This window comes from Pinus tabuliformis, chromosome X (genome assembly GCF_031772625.1).
Source record: "Pinus tabuliformis cultivar Carrire ecotype Pingquan chromosome X, CPIR1, whole genome shotgun sequence".
NCBI lineage: Eukaryota > Viridiplantae > Streptophyta > Pinopsida > Pinales > Pinaceae > Pinus > Pinus tabuliformis.
The window spans coordinates 5318371-5337106 of record NC_142308.1 but is presented as its reverse complement, the minus strand read 5'-3'; the positions used below and the strand labels follow the sequence as shown (position 1 = coordinate 5337106).

Below are 18736 nucleotides of genomic sequence, written 5' to 3'. Positions count from 1 at the left end.
TGAAGAAGCATACCATCCATTTGGAGCACTCTTCAACTTCAACTTCATCTTCAGGAATAACACTTTCTGCATGTGGTTGTCAAGCATCTCGGTCTGGTTATGCACTAAATGTATCTTATTTTTCTCATTCTCATGAGTGGCTGATTGATTCTGGAGCTTCTTATCACATGGCCAAAAACAAAGCTATGTTTTCTGCTTTAAATGATTGTAACACCAAAAATGTTTATGTTGGTGATGATAGATCTCTTAGTGTTGTAGGGATTAGAACTATTCATCTAGACAATGGTCAATGTAATGATGTATTATGTGTTTCTACCTTATCCGGCAACCTTATATCTATATATCAGAAAACTCATTCAAGTGAAGGTAAAACGGTTGAATTTTCACCTCATGATGTTGTAATTAAGGACCTAAGAGATCCTAGACAGATTTTAGTTACTGGAATTGCTGATGATTCTACAAAGTTGTATAAGTTTAACAACTTTGGGTTATCAACTCTTCCCTCGGTATTTGTTGCTCATAATGATGGAGCGAGCAAACTTTGGCATGAACAATTTGGTCACTTAAACTATCGCTCCCTTCAAAATCTATGTAAAGAAAATATGGTGACAGGTCTTCCTATGGTATCTTGTAGAGATGGTGTTTGTTCCGGATGTGTACTCAGAAAACATCATCGAGATAGTTTTGAAAAACGTGCCTCTTGGCATGCCTCAACCCCTTTACAACTTGTGCATAGTGATTTATGTGGTCCACTTCCATTGGTTTCATTCTCTGGCTACAAGTATTTCTTAACTTTCATTGATGATTTCTCGAGATGCACTTGGGTATACTTCTTAAAACTCAAGAGTGAAGTCTTTAACATGTTCTTGGCCTTTAAGGCCTTTGTTGAGAAACAATCTGGACATCAAATTCTTAAGCTAAGATCTGATAATGGCGGAGAATATGTTAATAACAAATTCATCAACTTTTGCTCTGAGCATGGAATTCAATTGCAACATACTGTTGCATATACCCCACAACGAAATGGTGTAGCTGAAAGGAAGAATCGCACCTTAAAGAAAATGGCTAATTGTATGCTTCAATCTAAAGGACTGTCTTAATTTTTGGACATAAGCAATTAACTGTGCAAATGACATAGTAAATCACACTCCTACTAAGGTTTTAAAGAATATAACTCCAGAAGAAGCATGGAGCTCAATTAAACCAGATGTAAGTCACTTTCGTGTTTTTGGAAGTGAAGCATGGGCCCATATTCTAGATGAGAAACATAAAGCCTTAGAACCTAAGAGTGAAAAATATATTTTTGTTGGATATTCTGAAGATATCAAAGGATATAGACTTCTTCAACCTAAATCCAAAAATGTTATCATTAGAAGAGATGTAAATTTTGCTGAAAATATATCTACCTATGAGCCTAATTCGGCGGATGTGCTACTTCCCTCTATCCCTTCTACTTCTGAAAATATTCCTTTTCATATGATGACAACGAGGATGACAATCCCCTGCCACCTTCTCGGGATCCTCCTTCACCTCCTCAGCGTCCAAAATGGGTCCGCGCTACTCGAGATGCAACAGGTGCTCTTGCAGGTGATCCTACAGATCAACGTCATACACGTTCCCAGTTCGATAGAGCCTCTTCTTTACTGGGACGAAAACTTGTTAGATGCAAAGGGGTTTATAGAACCAAGTTTGGACCAGATGGAAAATTTGATAAACATAAAGCTCGTCTTGTTGCTAAGGTTTTTTCACAAGTTGAAGGCATTGACTATACTGAAACCTTCTCCCCTGTTGCCAAAATGAACTCTATCCACCTTGTTCTTTTCCTTGCTACCTCTTTCAAATGGGAAGTCCATCAAATGGATGTTAAATCCGCCTTCTTGCATGGGGACTTGCATGAAGAAATCTATATGGAACAACCTACTGGCTTTATACAAACAAACTCCAGCCTTGTATGTCGGCTTAAGAAATCCCTTTATGGTCTCAAGCAAGCCCTTCGGGCTTGGTATGCCAAAATGGATAGCTTTCTTTTAGATACTGGCTTTTCTAGGTGTCATTTTGACAATACTGTCTATACCAAGAAAGTGGGTAAGTCTCTTATCATTATTGTTCTTTATGTTGATGATCTTATCCTCACTGGTAGTGATCCCAACCTTATAAACCATGTCCATCAGTTTGTTGGAAAATTTTTATATTTGACCCATACCTGTCCTAACCTTTCCTTTGTTGTTGGCCTTGTTTCTCGGTGTACGCAAAACCCACATGAAAGTCATTCGAAAGAAGCTAAAAGAATACTTTGTTATGTTTGAGGTATAGTTCAGTCTGGGATTCATTACAGTGCAGAAGCATGTCCTATATTGGTTGGTTTCACTGATTCTGATTAGGCTGGTGACCCTGATGATCGGAAGTCTACTACAGGTTATATTTTCACTCTTGGTTTTGGACCTATTACATGGGCTTGCAAGAAACAAAGTGCCATTTCTCTTTCTTCAGCAAAAGCAAAGTATCGTGGTGCCGTTGAAGCTAGTAAGGAATCCATGTGGCTTCGTCAGATCCTTTCACAGTTTGGTTTTCAGCAGCAACATCCGACTATACTTTGGTGTGATAATCAAAGTTCCATTCAACTATGCAAAGATCCAGTCCAACATCATCGCACCAAACACATTGAACTACACATGCACTTCATCAGAAAACTCATTCATGACCATGTTTTTGAAGTGCACTATTGTTCAACTGATGATCAAGTTGTAGACATCTTTACAAAGGCTCTCACAAAGGCGAAGTTTACTAAACTTTGATTTATGGTTGGAGTTCATGAAGTTGTCACTAAGGGGGGATAGGCTCTAATGCCTCCTTCCTTCTCGTATTGTGTCATCTTTGGACATCCTTCAATCCTATCCTAAGTTGTTCTTAAGGGGGGATGTTAGGATATTCCGACTCATCGGAAATAACTAAGTATAACTTGGTCTAGTGTATAGTTAGGTAAAGTGTGTTTCTTTAGTATGTACTTTTTGTAACTTACAATCCGACGGTCACGATATGTTCTAGACATGAAGTGATTCGACGGTTCATTCTCTCGTCAGTATTACCGACACTTGATCCGTGGCTTAACACCCAATTGGTGCATGATCTCTATTTAAAGAGCATGGAGGGTCATTTGTTAGGTGATTGTTCATGAGAGAAGCTTATGTAAATTTTCTTTCTTTTACATTAATAAATTGCCTGAAGTGGCCGCGTTGGCTCAGGCTGTGAGCTGTTTGCCTATTTGAGGGTTTTAGCCACGTTAAAAACACTGGTGTATTGATCTGTGATCTGTTTTTGAGCGGTGTCCTTTGGTGTTCTATCTAAGGAACTTACCTTGTAAATTCCTACATAAGGCACTTGCATAGAGAAAGCACAAAGGAGCCACCGTGAAGGTCTTCAATCAGATTTTGGACCATGACGGAGAAATGGTAACTCATGTTGACTCGGAAGGTTTCAACACTGATCTAGACCCTTTGGAGGGTGGTTATGAACTACATTGTAGATCCATTACAAAGCATTGAAGACATAGTAATAGTATTGGCACATCTTAATGAAATCTCATGCTTCTTGTCGTTGAATTTCAAGTTACCGAATTTCAAGTCGCCAAATTATAATGGCTTGTTCTATTGTCACCACAATATTATGTGGAAAATATAATTATTCAATGTTAGGAAAAAATGAAAATGTAAATGTGGAAGTCCAAGAGTCACATGTGGACAAAAGAGTTGTTAGGAAAAGTCCAAGAGTCTTCTCGAAGTTTAAAGGTAACTTAGAAGTCAGAGTCATGAGGGAAGCTCAAGAATCATAGGGGATATGAAAGGTCATTCCTCTTGTTATAAATAAGCTCTCATAACTCGAGCAAAGGGCTGTTGGAGGCCTAGACTTTGGAGAGCTAGCCTTGGCTTCTCCAACTTGGCATAGGAGAGAAGATCATTCCTTGGAGAAGCGAGTAGTGACCTAATGTTCCACTATTGGAGGTAGTGTCTCGCCATTGTAACTCTATACTTGGATCTTTCACTTAATTATCAGAAGCTTGTTGTGCCAACACACTTTCATGCATGTATCATGAATGTTGTAAGAGTATTCTTTAGATGTTTAGGGTATATCTTATTTTCATATGTATTAAAGAAATTAAACTACTTCATTGGCTTTGGTGCTTATCTTGTTGGATGTGTGTTGTATTTTCTTTAATGATCGTTGTGTCTATGTGAACTACTTCACTAGATAATTAACACATCTTTCCTTGCTCTCGTGTGCCTCTCTTAGGATAGTACTATTACTTTGCTTCTAGAGACTCACTCGTTATTCCCCTCTCGCGAAAGCCTCCTTTTACATATTGCAATTGGTTCTTCACATTGTCAACTTGTTGATTTCAAAGGTTATGTGCATACTCTCTTATGTTATTAATTGCAACCAAGGCAAACATTAAGTTATGGTGGCCATGCCAATACTCTAGATGGGGCTACTATTCCAAACTGTGTGAGTCTAGTCTGGACTTCATACTGGGGAGACCACCTATATATTGGCGGTTTCCAACACCAACAACAAACTCATAACTTTATTTCAGAAAAGAAACAAAATTACATTTTGCATATGCTTTTATAGCATTCAGAAAGAGTAGCCAAAATGACTTTAAAGTGAAGATAAAAACTAAAAAAGAGAAATGTAATATACAATGGGAAAAGTCAAGTAATGTAGAAATCACTTATCTTCCCCTTCTTTCCTTTCTTTTTCAGGACCTGCTGCCATTCCTCGGATATTGGGCCCACTAGAACCAAAGCCATATCGCCCATAGGTGTCTTTAGAGGGTATCCAAATTTGAGCTTTATGATACATGGACACACTTTGTACCTCCTAATCTATCCTCCTTATTGTTGAGAATTATTGGGCATCAATAGTATTAGGTGATTTCTCTTAATTAGTAACTGCTTGTGAGTGCTTTTTACAATTTTGATTAGGATCTTCTTTACTTCAATTATTAGTGTTCTTCTTCATCAAACAGCTACCAATGCATGAACATAAATAGACAAGAGACACATAATGTACGCTATGAGCCAGGGCCAAAACCTCTCACTTTTTGAGAGGAAAACTCACACAAATTCTTTTTATAGAGATTCCAATTGATGAATACCAAGACCCTTGACCTAGATGCCACTGCAAGACCAAGACACAAGTTCTCTTGACAATCACCCTTCTTCTTGACTCCCCTTCCACTTAGACCTTCTTAGCATCGAGACATTCTCATCATTGAGATCTTATCATTGTCTTTACACTGAGATCTCCTTTATTGTGAGACCTCCTTACTGAGACCTTACTTCTATGTTGTCAACGACATCCTTTTCATTGAGATGATGCCGAAACTATGTTACCGAAATAGAGATTCCTTCGTGTGATGATACCGAATCTTCCTCACTATGATTGCACTGAAAATAGCTCAATGTGATATAACACAGAATCTAAGGTCTCCTTTACTGAACTGTGGCTTGACTCTGATGATATCCGAATTCTTTTGACTATAAATATCCACCCAAATACAGAGAGGTCCGAACTTATCTTGACTGTGATTAGTCCTAACAAAAAACTCCTTGTCCCTTCCTCATCTATCCGAGTTCCATCTGAACTTCTCACTGTAATTGTTATTTGAAGATCTCAGAGATATCCGAACTTCTTCACTGTGGAAATGCGAAGACCCTAGCCATGTATATATAGTTGTTGATACATATAAATAAGCTGACCTATGATCTCGAACCGGTGTGCCTCCAAATAGGTGAGCCAACATGAGTTTGTTACTTCATCTTGAAGCCAACTTGCAGAGGAGAAACAAGTGCTTGTCTTGGAGGGCTATTTGACAATCTTATAGACTAGTATACATTTGTAACATGCCCAAGAAGGGCTCTCCATACATGACATTGACACATTTGACTTTAATGACAAATCCTAAGGCTCTCAATGGGAGCCATCTAAAAATAAAATCTCTTGCTCATGAAACGCATGAAGCAAGCATTACAAAATCACAATTACATGTCATTATGAAGACCGAACCTAGTTACACTTTTCAACACTCCCTCTTAACTAGGGAGGGATTCATAATGGTGCCTGGTCATTCTCAATATGAAGAATTTCTCATAGGAAGAGTCAGATTGGTAACCGATTTGTATAGCATCACATCGACCAACATTGTTACATAGCAAGGCCTTGACTAACAACACTATCTCTCCACAAGATCTGAGCTCAATGCTAGCGACAGTGTTGTGAAAAGCGTGATTAAATCGCGTGTTTTATGCAAAAAAAGCGGCTAAATTTTTTTGTCGATTTTTTCCAAAAAAAGAGCGCTTTTTTCAAAAAAGCGTTTTTTTTTTCTCCGGAAAAAGCGCAGGGTGTCGAGGCAGCGGGTTTTATAATGTGATTTTTGATTTTTTTTTGCTTATTTGGACTGTGGGCGCACGTAGGAGGAGGAGAACGTCTTGGAGAGAGCAGCTGGAGGGTTTGTGAGCAAATCTAAGTGCTTGTAGGACAAATTCAAGAGGAGACCACCAATTTCTCCATAAAAATGGTATGTGGATTAATTTTTTTTTGTTCTCCTTGTTTAAAAACATTGTTTTTCATTGTTTTTGGTTGGGAAACTTCATATGGGCACCATTTTCCTTTTGTTTTCATTGTTTTTAAAGAATTTTCTGTATTTTTTCATTGATTTGGGATGGGTAAATTGGTATGACTATGGGAACCAATTTTTTTTAAACATTGTTTATGTTTTTTCATTGTTTTTGGCATTTGCCATTTGGTTGGGTAACTTGGGTTTGGAACTTTGGATTCTGGAAATTTGTAACTTGTAATTTTGTAAATGCTAAATTGTAATCCTAAATTCCTATTTCCTAATCCTTATTTTCCCATAGGTTTGCAAATTCAAAATTCAAAAACAAACATGCCAAGGAAATTGGATCCTTTCTGGGAATATGGTGAACCTAAAGCTCCGAATGATAGACAAAACTTGAATTGCAAGTTGTGTGGAAAAGAGATACGCGGGGGGGTGTACAGGTTGAAGTTTCACCTTGCACAAATCCCTAGACATGATGTGGGGCCCTGTATAAATACAAATCCTGAACTTATCCAAAGAGCCATGAGAGCATTGGGAGAATTAGAGCACACTAGAGAGGCTAAAGAAGAACTCAAAAGGCAACTAAAAAGGTCAGCTGAAGGAAGTGGGCCAAGTGGCATTGGTTCTACTGCAGCATCAGTCAATCCGGTAGCTGCATCATCATTTTTTGTTCCTCGAACCACACCTGGTTCACAACCATCTATCGGTTCAATGCTAAAAAGAACTGAAAAAGAACAAGCTGACAGGTTGATGGCAAAATTTCTCCTCTGGAGTGATATTCCTTTCAGCATTGTAAGGAATAATCCATTTTTCCAACCTACTGTTGATGCTATTGTCAGTGTTGGCCCGGGGTACAAAATCCCTTCTTATCATGATTTCAGAGGCCGGATTCTTCAAGATGAAAAGCGTGACTGCACCCAAAGATTGGAGGATTTTAGGGCATCATGGGCACAAACAGGATGCACTGTTATGTCAGATGGTTGGACTGACCAAAAGGGAGAACTCTTATAAACTTCTTTGTTAGTTGTCCTAAGGGGACTATGTTTATCAAATCTGTTGATGCATCTCATCAAATCAAAGATGCAAGAACTTTATGTGATTTGCTAGATGTGTTTATTTTGGAGGTGGGTGAACAACATGTTGTCCAAGTCATAACGGACAATGCTGCAAATTATGTTGCTGCTGGTAGAATGCTTATGGACAGACATCCTACTTTATTTTGGACACCTTGTGCTGCCCATTGTATTGATTTGATGTTAGAGGACATAGGGAAAATTCCCTTTGTCAAAGATATTTTTGACTCATTAAAAAGCATCACAAAATTTATATATAATCATACATCTGTGCTTAGCTTGATGAGAAGATTCACCAACAACAAAGAGTTGGTGCGGCCCGCCATTACACGGTTTGCCACGAGTTTCATATCTCTTCAATCCCTCTTGAATTCTATGTGGGATGTGAAGAGAATGTTTCTTTCAGAGGAGTGGCGTGCTATGTCAATGAGCCGCAAACCAGAAGGAGAGGCTGTATGCAGACTAGTTTCATACCAGGAAGACTTCTGGGCGGGAGTGCAGGAGGTGTGTGTCGTTACTGAACCTTTGGTAAAGGTTCTTCTGTTGGTTGATCGTGAGAAGCCCGCAATGGGCTATTTGTATGAAGCCATGGACAGGGCCAAAGAAGCCATTCGGGCCTACTATGATGATAAGGGAGATGATGGGTTTCAGAAACAACTCCTTCTATGGGGAGTGATTGATGAGCGATGGAACAACACACTCCATCGTCCCATTCATGCTGCTGGGCTTTTCCTGAACCTTGCATTTTCTTATGCATGTGGGTTTGATTTTGATGCTGAGATCATGGATGGATTCTTATCCTGTGTCCAGAAGATGGTGCGATCTCCAGAACAACGTATAGAGATCTCTAAACAAATTGAGACATATAAGATGGCAGTTGGCACATTTGGCTTTGAGATGGCTGTCACTGATAGGACGATTAAAATGCCAGGTATTTTTTAGTTTGTAACTTTGTTTCAAATTTCATTGTCTCTTCAAATTCCATTTTTTTCTTATGTTTATTTAAATTTTTATTTGTAATTTTGTTGTAGATGCATGGTGGAAGATGTATGGTGGCAGAGTACCCCTTTTGCAAAAGCTTGCCGTACGCATCCTCAGCCAAACATGCAGCTCCTCAGGATGTGAGCGCAACTGGAGTGTATTTGAAAAAATACACAACAAGAAGTGCAACAGGTTAACACTTAAACATTTAAAATATTGAAAATTTCCAAATAAATTTTTGAATTCATTAAACAATATTTTTTTTATAATATTAATTATTATTTCATGATCTTTGTACAGGTTGGAGTCCCAACGACTTAATGACATGGTCTACGTCTACTACAATCTTCGATTGTGGGTGAGGCAACTTGAGAGGACACCTGATGTGGATGCCATCTCATTGGATGAGATTGACACCACTGCTGCATGGAGGGTTGAGGCCGAGAGGCCTCTCATGGATTCTGTTGATGATTGGTTAGTGCAGGATGTAGTGGAGGGGGAGGAGGAGCAGGAGTAGCAGGAGGAGGAGGTGACACCGCCTACCTGGGCTACCACTGCCACCAGTAGAGGACGTGGTCTACCTCCTGTAGCTCCTACTGCCATTTCCACCAGCACAGGCACCAGCATCTACATCTAGAGGGAAAGGGAAAGCTGTGACATTTTCTCGCAAGAGGGGCAGAGGAAATCAGTAGGATTAGACTTTCATTTTATTGTATATGAGTCTATGACATTATGACATGATGAAATACATTATCATATTTTTTGTTGAATTTTTGAGGCTGAGCTGGGACTCAGGAGTCAGGACTTACTATTCAGGACATGATTCAATGTTATGTGTGATTTTAGCGTTAGAAATGATATTAAACATCTTATATATTAGTTTTTTTATCATATTTATGTGTCAATGTATTTATTTTATGTTGTAGATGGTTTAGATATTAAAAAAATTGAAAAAATATGAAAAAAATGAATATTTTTGTACCAAACGCTTTTTTTTCCGATTTTTCTGATTTTTTCCGCTTCATTCCCGGCGCCGATTTAATCCCACTCGCGCTTTTCACAACATTGGCTAGCGAGACCAATGATTTATAAACACTCTCATCATTGTCTCTCTTGGAACATACTCCACCCGGGTTCTCAAGGTGTGTTCCATCAGGATTATTCTTATCTTGGATTCCCTAGTCCTCGAAGAATATTGGTCCTACACGACTCCTCTTATCTTTGATGCCCTATCTCATCCTCAAAGAGTATCGGATGCCAAACGATTACCCAATCCTCTATTCTGTCTTCCCAATTGAAGACTAGAATGATGTGTCTATCTCTCCCTCTCAATTAGGGAGGACATCTAAATTCCAATAAAGGAATGTACCTAAGCTCCCTCTTGCTTAGGAATTTTGAAGTTTCTTCCAAGTAAGAAACTTGTTTTCGGGCTCCCTCTTAATTAGGGACAGTCAACTGCTAGAAGAACCCCTTCCTTCGATGTCATAAATTTCTTCTTTGTTACAGAGTCTTCATCTTTTGGAACTTCTTCATAGGGCACAGACCATCCATCACTTTCATTCATGAGTCAGTCTTGTCATCATTCCTTTCATCAGAAAGAGATTCATCAGTTTACGTTTGGCCTTGCTTCATGTCATGCTGCCTTCTTTATACCATTTTCTTCGGAAGGATCTTACATCCTTCTACATGGTCCTCTGGGAAGACATCCACAGTTCTTCCGTTGGCAGTCCTGCATAAGCCCATCCAGATATTTGTTCAAAAATAAGAAATGAAATTCAAATCAAAATTACCTTTGTGATGGTCCTTCATCATGACATCTTCCTGTTTGCTTCAACATCTTGCATACATGTTGACATATCTCCCAAATATATCCATTGTCAAGGGTCTCCATTTTTTTCAGTCCTTCATCAGAGTCTTCATATCTTTTTGGGAGAAACCTTCTTGGTCTCAGATGTTGAATACCTTCTTCCATGGTTGCATAGTCTATGATCTCTTCCTTTCTTTCTTCACATATTTCATTCGCAAGAACTTTCAATCAGAGTTCCTCTAATTACTGTTAACCACTTCATTTTCATATGAGGACATATTATGTTGATTTCATCTAGTGAAACCCATTCCTTCCGACATCCTTTCATAGGAGGAGATTCCTTTCCTTTGATCATGCTTCTCAAGATAGAGCAGTGATCCATGTTACCTGCAACCATACGCCATGACTTTATAATATCAAATACAAGCATACATACCTCATTTACCTTTAGGTCATCTAGGCTTCTTTGAACAACTTTATTGATTGAAAAGAGCTTCCAGAGATAAGGATCCACGAGAGGTGGTTAGTCCATGTTGCGAAATACACGGGGAGCATTGGATTATCAATGTCCAACAATCCTCCCCCAACGCGAGCTGGGTGTGTATTGAACTCGTGACCTACCCTTTGATACTACTTGTTTGGAATCACGATTGTCGCTAGACCAAAACTCGTAGGTGTTAGTCAACGATCACATCGCTAGAGATAAGGATCCATGAGAGGCGTTTAGTCCATGTCGCGAAACACACATGGAGCGTTGGTTTGTAGGGCAATGAAGAGGGAATTTACCTCTAGAAGATTAACTTCCATGGATGGAGAAGGTTGCATTTGTTCAACAATGTAGGGGCCTGTAGTGTTTTTAATCTGCTCTATTGAGGTTGAAGATTTCCCTTTCATTTCATCTTTAAAAGAGGTAGCTATTCCTTTTGGTGTATTGGGACTTGGAACTCCACCTTGTAGCCCTAGATTGAGGACTACAATTGAGTTCCTTTGGATGTAATAGTCCTTGAACTGGGTTGAGTTTTGAAGCACCCTCCCCTCGTATTGCAAACTTTGAAAAATGATAGGAATGCCCCATTTAACCCCAATGCTCTGATTGAAATAGTTGACCGAGTCTGAACTCCTTACCCCAAAAGGTTGAGGTCTTCCCATTTAAATGTTTGATAAATATTTGGAAAGGGCTCTGGTTCCACACAACCTCGTGGAGCATACAACTCAGGTTTGAGAGTAAAGAAGGACATATCTTGAGAATAAGGGACCTGTATATGCTCAAAAGATAGGTAATCTGTTAGACCCAAAAAACTTGAAATAGGGCATTCATAATATGCAAGCAACAAGGAGTGAGGGGGCTTATAGATCGACCTAGGATTTACCCACCTATCACAACGACCGTGTGCATAATAAACTCCAGTCACAACAACCAATGAGAAAACACTAGTTGCTATAGCCTTGCATGCCCCTAAAACACTTGGGTTTGAACCTTAGAGTATTCCAAAACTTAAAAAAGACAGTTAAAGCAATATCTGAAGGAGGAAAGTACCAACAGGATGCCAAAATTGCACCCCCACCACGCCTACTTTGGAATAGAAGAGCATCAACATCACAAAACACTAGTCCCCTTGCGCTTATTTTATTACAATATGTAGTCTTAGAGGAAAACTTAATGGAGTAGTCATCCACATAACGATGAAGTCCCTTTGCCATTCTGCTCCCTTGACACATAACGATGAAGGTTTTCACGAATTTTCACATGAAAGGGAAAAAAACGACCGCATCCAAATTTATGAGCACATCGAATCACAAGCTCTCCTTGACCCGGGATGTCTAGGGCACCAAAAAAGAAAACCAACCGAATGACAATGCCATTCTTATCGTAACATGAAGACAAAACCCTAGCCCGCGTGTTCTCCATGTCAAAAAATCTCGCCACCAGTTACATTGTTTATGAATAAAAAAGGGCAATCTCTCATTGATTATATAAAATAGAGATCTTTGTTCACTTGCCTCTTCAAGGGGGGAACCTCCAAGAGAAATACTCCAAGTAGAATCACAATTTTTGACAAAACATTGCATAACTTCCTACTCAATATTTATATATCCATAGAGGATATATTTTTTTTAACAGTAATGAGTACATTCCACTAGGCACAATTGGTAACTTCGTAGAAACGACTACCACTATTCCACCTGGTAGAACCAATATTTCATAAATGCCACAAGGGCCAACATGTCTCTTGAGACTTGAACACATGTTACTTGGGACACAAATCGTGAACCATACCACTTGGGCTAACTTCCTTTGACATATCCATAGAGGATATTAACTAGCTATGGGCCCATTTATAATTAGAGCATACTAACTCTTTTGCACCTTATTACCAAAGAAGACCCTTTCACCAATGAATAACTATTATCTAACTATTTAATGGGCCATACACATTAATAAAGTGTCTAAGGGAAGGGGTTAGGGTAGGACCCTGAGGACCCTAACAATTTTTGACTTTATCCCTAGGGAGGTTTTACTCTGGAGACTCATAGACATTGGGATCTCAAAGACCCTTTTTTCAACCATCACACATTTAGTTGTCTATGCGTAGCATATGGGCTATCAGATTTTATTTGGAGTATTATAGGGTAAAACAAGGTTACCCCTTGGACCCCCCTAGGGACCTACTGTTTGGGATCTACATTGATGAGCTGGAGTCCTTGCATGAGCACATTTAGGATGGTGATGTTTTCTTTCTACACAATGTCTTGATGTCTATCTTGATGTTTGTGGATGATGTGGTCCTTCCAGCCTCATCCTCATAAGGATTGCAGAGATAGCTAGATGCCTGGGCCCTTTTTGGTGATCTTCATCATTTGATGATCAACATAAGTAAAACCAAGGTCATGATTTTCAACGTGGTGAAGAGGATCCTCCTTGATCACCATTTGGTTTTCAATGGAGAGGAGACTGAGATCACTAGCTCGTATACTTATCTCAGGGTGCTATTGATAGGACCTCACTTCAGTTTGTGGTATGTGCTTCAGCCCTGAATCAACAATGGCTATGAGTCTTTGGCCCTTCTTAAGAAGTAGTGTTTACGAAATCATTTTTAGGACATATCAACCAACATGTCACTCATGGATACTCTTGTCCGGCCCATAGTTTTATGTGGTTCTAAGGTTTTGAGACCTGGTTTAGTAGAGTTTGATTGGTATTCAACAGCAAGAGTACAAACAATCCCCCTTTGCTGCGTCAAACAATGCAAGCAAACAGTTCCTCAACCCAGTGTTCTTGTAGAAGCTCACCTCTCCCAAGTCGGGACAATGTTTGGTCTCATCTCTCTTCTACATTGTGTTTGGATTTTTGCTGATATATCCTTGGCCTATTATTCACTAGAGTGCATTGCAATAGCTAGTCCTTCAGCTTGATCTTGGTGCTGGTACATTGGAGTCTTAGATCTCCTTCCTAACATTGGTATTGCGATGGGCCAACTTCCTCCATTCAGATATACCTTGTGTGCACCCAACTGCCTCTTACCAACCAAACAGGAGATGAATAAATCCATCCAAGAGGATATCTACAGCAAATATTGAAGATGGATTTCAGTGCTTAGCACTTCTTGGTGACGCCGGATGGACTCATTGTTCGACGCCATTACACACTTCGCCATTAGATGCATGCCCTTTGGATTTTCTTGGGACAATTCAAAGTTGTGTCTCATAGACTGCATATTGAGACTGACAACAGAATTGATCGATTAGACATGATCTGTCAGTTGTGCCATCTTCGAGAGATCGAGACTGAGGAGCATTTCTTCTTCTGTTACCTCCAGGCCCTCTCTAGTTTTTTCTGGTACTTAGATGAATATGTCTAGCCATTTACATGCAGGAGGGCCTTAGGCTTCATGCTCACATTATCCATGCTCATCCTTGGCCAGATCTTGTTCAACAGATTACGTTCTTCTTTCTGGTGCTGCTGTTAGCTAAGGGCACCAAGAGACAAACTGACAAAAACATTGCCTCTGACTTCAGATCAATGTGGATTTGAGTGACCATTCCCCTTCCTTAGAGACCTCAAAGACATCGCTAGAACAGATCTCTTACCGGCAGCCAGTCGAGTTCACCTAGACATTAGTGGTGGGTTACATCTTCCTCTGCAGCAGTGCAACGAGGGTCCAGGTCTTCTCCTAGCTCTCCCTCAGGGCACCATTATATTTTGAGATTTTTTCATTCAGACTTGAGTTTTAGGCGAGAGAGAGACAGAGAGATCTAGTGGATCATGACCTAGACCCTGGCTCCTTTCTGCGGCCACTTGCACTTGGAGTTAAGGTTTTTTCATGTTCTAGCATATAGACATTATGTTTCTACTTTATTTCTTGTTCTTTATATAGGATACTTTTGGTACTCCTGTTTTATAAAGATCATTGTCCTCAGCAGTCCCATTGTCTTACTTTTGTGGTCATTTGTTGGATATTAATATAATTATGCTATCTTATGAAGATCTAAGTCTATTTTCATTTGAGACTTAATGATCATATTTTTGGTAGCATGGAAGAATTGTGTCTAATGCAAACTACACAGGCCTTGCCAGTTCAGCCTTGTATTTTTTATTTCAAGAGCAGTCCTTGCCAGTTCAGCCTTAAATTTGTTAATTCAGTAGCAGTGCTTGCCATTTGAGGCTTGAGAAAAGATTGACAATAATAATCTCCTAAGAAAATTGATGTTGTTTATGCCTTTTTGATTATATATGTGTTGATGAAAAGAAACAATAATAATGTCACTGCTGGAAGAAGATTATTAAGAAATATTCAAATATTGTTCAGTAGATATTTGGCTTGAAAGAAATCAAGGGAAAAATTATTGTGACTGCAAGGGTACAAGTTCTTACTATTGTAGGGTATCTTTATAGTGTCTGGACTCTATGTATTATATCCTTTTTAATGAGAAAATAGTCATATTGGTTTACAGGAAAAAGGCTGCCTTATCATTAGTTGCTTATATCTTTATGGGCCTTGGTATTTTTGGTTGAACTTCTGTCAGCTATAATCATATGCCCTATAGTTATAAATGAAATTTCTTGCTTTGGCCGAGTTTTAGAGATCTCGATTTTGCAATTTCTCGGTACGAATTTACCTATTTAATAGGTTTCTGATGTAGTTTAGAACCTACTTTTTATTTATTCCTCTTGATATTCAAGCCGATTGTTTGTTTATTTGGAAACTGAGAAGAATGTGGTAGCTTCTAGCTATTGGTTTGCATTGCAAAACATGCATGTTCTAATTTATTTCAACCATTCTAACTTACACTTTGTCCAATGCTATGGCAGGTCATATCAATCACTCCGTCTTTTGGAAGAATCTTGCTCCTGTAAAAGTAATGTTCTTTTTCATCTAGAATTAAAAATAATCTTTGCTTAGAGTCTTTGGACTCCGCTATTACTAGATATACAGTTATAACCTAATTAAAAAAAAAACGATTGCTCTCTAGGAAGGAGGTGGCGAGCCACCAAAAGGTGCCCTGGCAAAGGCAATCGATACCCAGTTTGGGTCTTTGAATGCAGTTATTGAAAAGATGAATGCTGGAGGTGCTGCTGTACAAGGTTCTGGTTGGGTGGTAAGTTCCATTGTTTTGCATTTAAAAGCACTAATATCTATTTTTTGTAATTTTATTTTAATTATCATTCTATAGCCTAACAAAGCTCTTAGAATATATTTTTTTATTTCTAATATTATGTTTTAAGAGGAAGAATACCCAATCTGTGAGTTTGATAGTTTTCTGTTTTATTTGCAGTGGCTGGGCTTAAATAAAGATTTGAAGAGCCTTATGGTTGAAACAACACAAAATCAGGTGAGCGTTCAAGCATTTGCATATAATCTTATATTTATGTAGATCATGGAATGTTAGCCTTTGAGTGTGCCTATTGAGTCCATGCTATCATGATCAAACAAAAATTTGAAAGTCATAAAATTAACTGTGGTAAAAACTTTTATGAATGTGATTCCCCGATGATTAGAAGATGGTAATGCCTAAACAACTTTTACTTCTTGAAATTTCGGAATTACTGTGTTATTGATTCAATGTTAAATAAAAGTGAATAGCAAGGCAGGTTCTTACTAGCTACAGAAATGTGAACCAGGATGATATTTTTAACAATAATATAATTTGTGTAAATATTGGTGAAATAGTTGTTAATAGATAGGCTGGTATTATTCTGAAAATAATTTTGCATGAAATGTTTCAATTTCTTAAAACATGCTCTGAATTGATGGAAACATGCATTATTACATGTATGTGTTGATTTGGGGTAGCATCGGATGTGCTCTAGCCATGAAAATTGGTGGAGAGGCTAAAGCACATGAGATCTCCAAGATTCATAAATGGTTTGAGGAAATTCTACCTGGTGAAGGAGATATTAAAATAATTAATATTTTTAATGGGTTCCTAAGTCTAAATTTAGGAAAATAAAAATATTAATGGGTATTAATATAAACTGGGTTAGAAGGTTCTAAATGACATGGATCAAGCCAAATCTAATCTTAGCTGTTGATTAGAGATATAATCTTGGCCATTGAAGGCTCAACATAAAAAATATAAGAGGAGGCTTGAGGGTCAGTTGGAGATACACTAGATTGATCAGTCAGTTCGATTTTCTAGAGCGGGGTTTGCTAAGAGAAATCGAACTAGTGATCAGAGTTGCAGCGAGGGGCAGTGAGTGCATAGCAAAGAGGCAGAGATAGTGCTGGAAGACAAGCGCAGAGGCAGAGAGGCAGACCCAGAGCCAGCAGGAGCCACGCAGAGGCCAACAAAGACTGTGTAGAGGGCTTGCGTGAGTGACGCAGATGTTGCAGAGGTGACGCAGAGGGCCAGAAAGGCTGCGTAGAGCATCAAAGGGTTGACACAGAGTGTTTCTGGCTGACACAGAGGCTAGGAGGGCTGACACAGAGCCTAAGAGAGGCGTTGAAGAGAGTTTTGTGGAGCATACTTTCAGAATATCTGCCTCCGAAGAGAGGTATTACTGCCAGATAGATTTCTCTGTCGATTGAGCCAGTTTGGCACCTAGTTGTACTCAAGAAAATTTGCTTAATAATAAAACTCTCAGAATTGCTGCACTGGTTTTTCCAAGTTGGGTTTTTCTGAGGACGATTGTCCAAAAATAATGATGTTCCTTGTGTGATTTTCTATTTCTTTCAGTTGATGATCTGTAGATGGTTGAGATTTCATTGTGTTTATTTTAGTATTTATATGGTTAAATAACTTGTTCAGTAATTAAACAAGTAGGAGAAATAAACGAGATAGTGCACAAAAATTTCTAACGGGTCAGACTTGGAAATTTCAACAGTATGCTTGTCTTTGCAATGAAGTTTCATTTTCAACTAAATGTAGTCATTCCTGTTATATGGTTATATCATCTATTTGCATACAAAGTTCTGAGGAAACTTGCGTTTTTTCATATTTTCCAGTTACACGCTTGTAAGATGGCAACTTGAAATTAATATATGAAGGCGACACTGATTTGACTTGACTACTGTAAATTCTGCATGTGCAACCAGACTGACAATTCTTGGGATACATGTTGTGGTTAGGACTTCCAACTAAAAGAAAATGCCATTCATGGCAACAGTAAAGAAAAATAAATCATGTGTAATATTCCTAATGGAAATATACAATGTTAAACAAAGCAAACATAGTAGGAACACATGCAAAAATTTACAACACATTTAACAATCAAAATCTCCATGAACTGTGCTGATCTAAGCCATTTCATTAATAAATAAGAGGGTACAATGTGGTGCTAGAAAGAGTGCACCTGGGCTTGCTCAAGGCAAGCTAGCTAAGCCCAAATGAACAATAAAAAATCCCTCTCAAATCTACTGCTGCTCTCTCTTGGCTCTGCGTTGAAACTACCCTGAAAATATGCTGCTGGTTGCAAAGAACTGCTGCTAGGGCCTCTTTGGGTGCTCAAAAAATTTCGGGAAATTAACCCCGGGCTCTCCACCAATAACCCACAAAAAGCCACGAAGGAATTGGCCAAATGTTGACCTTGGAATTTCGTTCCAATTTTCCCCTAGCTCCTCTAGCTATTGGCTGAGTTGGGGCCCCTGTTTGACCCTTCAAATCTGCCCAGAAAATTCTTCCAAATTAATCTTGGCCTCTTGTCAATAAACCCAGATAAATGCAAAAAGGGTTTGTCCTAGTTTTGACACTCCAAAATTGACCCCCAAATGCTTGACCCTCTTCCACAAGCAGAAGATGTAACCTATAGAAAATGCTACA

The 18736-nt window shown here is 38.8% G+C and overlaps 1 protein-coding gene across 1 annotated transcript in view; it reads left to right on the top strand.

Moving 5' to 3' along the window:
- The window catches only part of MSD1 (manganese superoxide dismutase 1), a 205584-nt gene that overhangs the window by 91568 nt on the left and 95280 nt on the right, over positions 1 to 18736 (top strand). Inside the window, exons 2-4 of the mRNA XM_089453074.1 lie at positions 15789 to 15835; positions 15950 to 16075; positions 16253 to 16309. Coding sequence (XP_089309200.1) covers positions 15789 to 15835; positions 15950 to 16075; positions 16253 to 16309 — 230 coding nt within the window. The remainder of the gene's footprint in view (positions 1 to 15788; positions 15836 to 15949; positions 16076 to 16252; positions 16310 to 18736) is intronic.